The sequence below is a fragment of the Papaver somniferum genome, unplaced genomic scaffold (genome assembly GCF_003573695.1).
Source record: "Papaver somniferum cultivar HN1 unplaced genomic scaffold, ASM357369v1 unplaced-scaffold_2868, whole genome shotgun sequence".
Taxonomy (NCBI): Eukaryota; Viridiplantae; Streptophyta; class Magnoliopsida; order Ranunculales; family Papaveraceae; genus Papaver; species Papaver somniferum.
In genome coordinates this window covers 23,698-30,020 of record NW_020639574.1, presented here as the reverse complement: position 1 = coordinate 30,020, position 6,323 = coordinate 23,698, and the positions used below count along the sequence as shown (strand labels likewise).

At 36.3% G+C, this 6,323-nt stretch overlaps 1 protein-coding gene across 1 annotated transcript; it reads right to left on the bottom strand.

Annotated features, from left to right (window-relative positions):
• Positions 1–322: 322 nt before the first annotated feature.
• On the bottom strand, positions 323–3,759 carry LOC113341277 (BTB/POZ and MATH domain-containing protein 3-like). Its single transcript, XM_026586214.1, has 5 exons — positions 3,371–3,759; positions 2,521–2,869; positions 2,169–2,445; positions 1,960–2,039; positions 323–640 (listed from the first exon to the last, which is right to left on the bottom strand). The coding sequence occupies exons 1-5, from the start codon at positions 3,757–3,759 to the stop codon at positions 323–325; spliced, it is 1,413 nt and encodes a 470-aa protein (XP_026441999.1).
• Between the last annotated feature and the right edge of the window lie 2,564 nt (positions 3,760–6,323).

The following is a 6,323-nucleotide window of genomic DNA, read 5'->3' as shown; positions in this document are numbered from 1 at the left end:
TATAAAATTGAAAAACAGACACTACTTGGGTTACACATAAAGTTAACAAGTACTGCTACTTAAAAGACAAGAAAATCATTATGATGATATTAGCATCGGGATCATCAGTTGAGATCTGCAGGTAACGGTTTGAATAGATCCATCTCTCGTAAACTTGCTGCTTGGGCTGGTGATATGTTGGATGATAGCATACGTAAGTTCGACATGTTTGAGCAACAGATCATAACTCGGTGTTAAAGGTGATGTTCGAACAGGTTCAAATTTAAACCCATTCTCACAAACACTAGCCTCAAACCATCCTTTTCTTAACAAATAGAAAATATCATAATACGATTTTGCAACCCCAATACGCTCTTTGAAACCAGAATTGTGCATTAACATAGTTCTCTTGACAGGAAATTAACCGTTCTTTCACTACAGAATCCGTGACGGTATGTCGCAGAAAGGTAATGTTGTTGGAAATATCATGAACTTTTTCAAGCGTTAATGAAATCGTTATAAGCATAAGCCCATCGATATCTGCTGCTGCAGTTCCTGGATCTCCAATCAGAGTCTGAAAGCAGAACTCGGAGTCTTGTTCATGTTCGCAGATTGCAGATTTTGTTAATCTGCACGACGTCGACCGCAAAGACGGAAACTGCTGCAATAGAAAGAACTAGAAGTGATAAGATAATTGATGATAGGCAATGAACTCCCATATTGTTTATGCAAGCTTAGGGTTAGGTTAAAATTATCTATATTTAAGCTCTGTTTAAGAATAATATTTTAGCATATCTTTGCCATAAATATACTCACTATGTCGCCATCACCAATTCAAATTACAATTGTTTCCGTTTCTGTTTTATGCGACAATCATGGGTGTGCATTAAAGATTATTTTTTCATTCTTTTGCCGAATGAATTGCATAGCGTCTATGCACAGAGAAAGTCCGTGTTCATCAAAGCCATCTCGACTCAAGGAAAGGGCTTTACTGCCCATCTCGGCACCTGTAACCTGTTTATAAAATAAGCAAGGTATCATCGAGTTACAAGTGACCACATTCTCATCTCAGAATGCTTATATGATCCACACCGACATAAACATTAGATTCTTACCCTGCAAGAAAAAGTACCAGGCTTAATAAAGACCATCTCAAGGAATTTAGATTGAGGAAAACCCGGGTTCCTCATCTAACCCACCAAGTCCGGTGAATACAACGCTAAAGTTGAGTCTAATGACTATGTCGCAGTCCAAGAATTATTAACTGACCGCTCAAATATGTTCTCATGGTTTTGGAGTTTGAAAGGAATTTAGTAGTTTTTTGCATTTCGTTTATGAGGGTGTGAATCCTGCAACATTAATCTCTTGTAAAGATCGTGGTGTGCTTAATAAATGATAAAATATACCGTTGGTCTAGTTTGTAATTCATGGCCATTGTTGCTTATTTATTAATTACCTTCTCGAGATCCATACTATTACTATTGAAGTTCATGGGTCTAACTCACCTCGAAAACCGACTTACCGAGTAAATTGAGGGATCTTACAATTTTCTTGTTAAGTTCCCTCTGATTTTTTTTCTTTTTATGAAAGTGATTCTCCTTAGACCTTACTAGTTCCGCGAGTTACTCTTAGCTAATGAACAACCTCAAAACCATCTAAATTTCAATCAAAGTCGACTGCAACTTATAAACCCATTAGTTATATCAGAAATATCTCATATACTACGGTGGAAAAATGGTTATGTGCATTGGTCTACGTAAGTTTGGCACAGAAGCTTGAAGGTTCAGAAACAATTTTGTAAGACAAAAACACTCATTAGAGTATGAGACCAGAAATTAATGACGAGTAAAAATTTCAAGGAAAACATCTTTAAAACATTTAATTTTTGGTGTAGGACGATCAGCCTGCAGTTGGTGTTGCTGTTGTTGTTTTCGACACTCCTTTCATACAATGTAGTAGGCTTCAGTTTTTATTTAGCACCGCACTAGTCTTGAACAGATCAATCAATAGCGTGGGAGAACTCTTTGCCAAATCTGCAAACCCATCGGACTTCATAACATCTACAAGTAAAACATTTAATGGGTAAGAAAAATATATGTTTAGCCCAAAACTGGACAGACAAACTTGGTACTCTTCATAAAACATATAGCTAACTAATTACTTTCTGGAGGTCTAAATGTAACACTTACCTCCGGCATTTTCCGGTTTCGCTGCAAAGTTTAGGCAGGCAGTTTTCAGTTGCAAACATTGGTATTGGTCTGCCAGAATCAGTGCTGTTGCCACATTATTTATAGTTATATCTTCACACAACTTTGCCTCACACATGAGTTTCAATCGAGCAAGATCAAAACGATCTGCTGCAGCTAACAGATATTGTGTAATCGTAGTTGAAGTGCAAACAAAATCTGGATCAGAAAGATCACGTGCTTTAGGAAATTCATCTGAGTACAAAAATAACAACATGGCCTGCAACACATCATGTAAGTTTAAGTTAGCAGGAGTTTACTTATGAATCTAATATATGAATTGTAAAAGCCTTACCTTAAAAACAAAGGGATCAACATCTTCAATGGCTACTATTTCCATGTTTGGATTACCCGCTAGTCCAAAAAACATAGCTCTAAATACAGGAGATCGAGCTGCTAGAATCGACTTATGGGCTTTGAAGAATTCATTGCCAACTTGAATAGTAATGTCAGAACCAATTTCAGATTCCAGCAAACTCTTGAGTTTCTGATTCATATCTGATGGAGGTACGGGAATAACATAATGTTTCTCCTCCTCAACACGAGTTTGCCATACTCCGACCGTACAATGAATGCTAAGACAATCATCCCTGAGATAGCTTGAGGTCTCCAACTTCGACCTCTTCATGTATTCTGGCCATCCCCTGAAACTAATTCATATAGAAATGCCATTTATGCACTAGGTCAGTCACGGTAAAAGAGTTATTTACAAATATTTATCAACGAAATAGGTAGTAAATAAGTAAAAAGAGATGGCAGTCCAGAATATCTCCTTCTCCACTAATTCAAAGGTTTCAAATTACTGTTAGTATAACATAATACCAATTTTTGAAAGAAACTATAGTGCAAGCAGAACAACTAAGTCTAATTGTAAATTTTGACACCGGCGCATACCTGAAATTTATTGGCATCACTATTTCTAAAGTTTGGATTTGAGTTATTTATTTATTGAGAAGAAGATGGTGACATTGAATCGGGTAACTTGCTGTAGCTATAATCGTTTGTGCAAAGAGCCTTTGTAAAGCAAGGAGGAAATTACTAGTCTACGTACGATCCTAGCTTAGAAACATCTTGAATTACTCATGAAAAAGCTAAGGATTCAATATAATTCCAACAAACGTAGGAATCGGAAAACATGTACATACCAGATATCGGTAAAAGTTTTTGGAGATCTAGTATAGTAATGAACACCATGTTTCCCTTTTTCGGTTTGGTCTAGTAATTTAAATTCAAACGTTGCCCTGACTTCTCCAGGGCTTACTAACTTCAGGTACACGGCTATGTAATCCTGTACAGCTTCAGTAAGTCCATCTGGATAGAAAACTACAGCCCAGTCGTGGCCACCAACACTGAATACGGCACTAGTCATGTATTCGCCAACTCCTATTCCCTTTGCTAGAGAATATCCTTCGACCTTAAACACATGACAACCTTTCACAGTCTCACAAATCCACCGTGACGACGACGACAACATCTCTTCATCATCATTAGTATAATATTGGTACTCTGAAACTCTCGGCCTTTTTGGGGCCATGTATTGAAACCCACGTAGAAACCACGGAAAAGGATAGTAAAAAAAAAAGATGTCTTTCAATGGATCCTCCTTTTATTGTAAAAAAAAAATACAAGTTCAAACTCCTAAGGAAATTTTAGCCCTAATTTAAACTTTTATTCTAATCAGCCGGGCTGGATTTGATTTAAATTTTGAGGCTGAATCTACTAGCGAAGGCCCTGGGATCACCCTAAAAATTGATTCCCGGCAAGGATGTTGACTCAACATCGATGAAGTCGGAATTGGTGTCTAAGGGAGTCTAGGTTTGATCAGAGCTTAAGTTGTGTCAAATGGCCCGAGTTTTTTGTTTTATTTTATTTTATTAATCAATTAAATTAAGGGTGCACAAGAACCGATCCGAAGTTCCGGACCATCCCGGAACCGGCGGAATCGTACCTGTTTTTGTCCCGAACGGAGAAAGGGGTACAGGTATCGGTCCAAAAAATAGGAACCGAGGCTGAGGAGGTACAGGTATACGGTCATGTCTAAGTTCCGTACTGTCCGGACCAAAAGTACCGACTATTTCTAGCCATTAGATTTAGGGGTAGTAGACTAATAATAGCCATTAGATTAAAAGGGGGGGGGGTGTATATAGAGAACCTTAACGCTAGGGTTTGTCATTTGTATTTTTTCGTCTTCTCTCTGAGAAAGAGAACTGAGAAGAAATCTGATTCCTCTGATTCTTTGAACTCCATTAATCAACCTCTTTACTTCTCAAGTCTCAACAACGAACACGGAACACCGAACAACATCAGTTACTCCACCTCTCGATCCAGCAGAAGAAGGAGAAAAAGTCAGTGATTTGTGTAAGTTTTTTACTTTTTTTGCTTTTTTTCTTCTCCAATTTTAATCAATTTCTATTCGTTATTGTGTTTAAATCGTTTGATTTGGACTATGGGTTGCTTGATTTTTTTTTAATTTGATCTTTATTTTGACAATAGAAACTAAAGGACTTTGATGTCTTTAATCTTTGTGGATAACTTGTAGTGGAAGCACTTTATATGTATGAATATATGAATTCACTTTTATAGTTTTATTTTCAGTTCTTATTTCCTTTGTGGTTTTATTTTATTTTCAGGTTTTATTTACTTTACATTTTCAGTTCATAAGAATCAGAACTCATAAATTTATTATGTACTTATGTTTATGTTTATTTGTGATTTCTCAGTGATCAATCATGGATGCATCAAGTCAAGCTTGTGGAACAACTACTCATATACCTACTTCAGTTGTTACACCTACACCTGCTACAAATACATTTGTTGGATCCTCTATCCAACCAACAGATGGAGCAGCAGGGTCAGGGCCAGAGACAACAACAATAGATGTAGAAGATACTTCTACTCAAATGGGTGGTAACACTGGTAAGATAACTTCTGACATTTGGAATCATTTTACTAGGAAGAATATTCAAGAAGCTGAATGTAATTACTGCAAGAAGATAATAAAGGCTCATACTGGAAGGAATGGTACAAGTGGAATGTGGAAGCACTTTAACAGATGCAAGAAGAATCCTAACATTCCAAAGACAAAAGGACAACAAACTCTGACATTAAAAACTGCAACACTGGGTGAGGATGAAAGTCAGTTAATCTCTACTACTTTCAGTCAATAAAAATGTAAAAGGGAAGTTGTTGAGTTTATTATAATTGATGAGTTGTTCTTTAGAGCAGTTGAGGGTGAAGGGTTTAGGAGAATGATGCATGTCTTAGAGCCTAGATTTGTTGTATCAAGTAGAATGATTGTCTACAGAAGTTTATTAGAAATGTATTTAGTTGAGAAAGAAAAGTTGAAAAATTACTTCAAGTCAAGAAAGCAGAGGGTTAGTTTGACAACAGACACATGGACTTCGCCAAATAATTTCAACTATATATGTGTAACATTTCACTTTATTGATCAGTCCTGGACGTTAGAAAAGAGAATTATTATGTTTCGTGAGGTTAGTGGTCACAAAGGAATTGATATCGGTGAGATGTTGGAGAAGTGCTTGTCAGATTGGGGACTTAAAGATGTTTTTTTCTATCATTTTGGATAATGCTAGTGCCAACAAGCTATCAATGAATTATTTGACCACTAGTATTGTTTCAATGACAAGGGCAGAAGAGAGAGATCTAAGTACTTGCATGTAAGTATATGTATATTTTTACTTTCTACTTAGTATTGTGTTTATTAGTTATTACTTTGTACAAAAATCTAATACTTGTTTGAATCTACATACTTTCAGGTAAGGTGTGCAACTCATGTACTTGCACTTGTGGTAAAAGATGTTGTAAGGGTCTACAACAAATCAATTGCAAGAATCAGGTTAGTTGTCAAGTATATAAATGGTTCTCCATCTAGGTTGGCTAAGCTTAGAAAATGTGCAAATTTAGTTGGAATAGAGTCTAAGATAACATTGATATTATATGTTAAGACAAGATGGAACAACACATTCTTGATGCCAGAGGCTGCAGAAGTGTATGAAAGAACTTTTACTAGGTTAGAAAGGTATGATAGGGAGTATCAGAAGTTGTTTTAATTCCCAAAAGAGAATGAAAAAGATTTAC

Coding starts and splice junctions, on each gene's coding strand:
- LOC113341277 (XM_026586214.1), bottom strand. CDS start 3,759: ATGGCCCCAAAAAGGCCGAGAGTTTCAGAGTACCAATATTATACTAAT. Junction 2,446..2,520: donor TTGATCCCTTTGTTTTTAAG/GTAAGGCTTTTA, acceptor GATGTGTTGCAG/GCCATGTTGTTATTTTTGTA. Junction 2,040..2,168: donor GAAACCGGAAAATGCCGGAG/GTAAGTGTTACA, acceptor TTTTACTTGTAG/ATGTTATGAAGTCCGATGGG.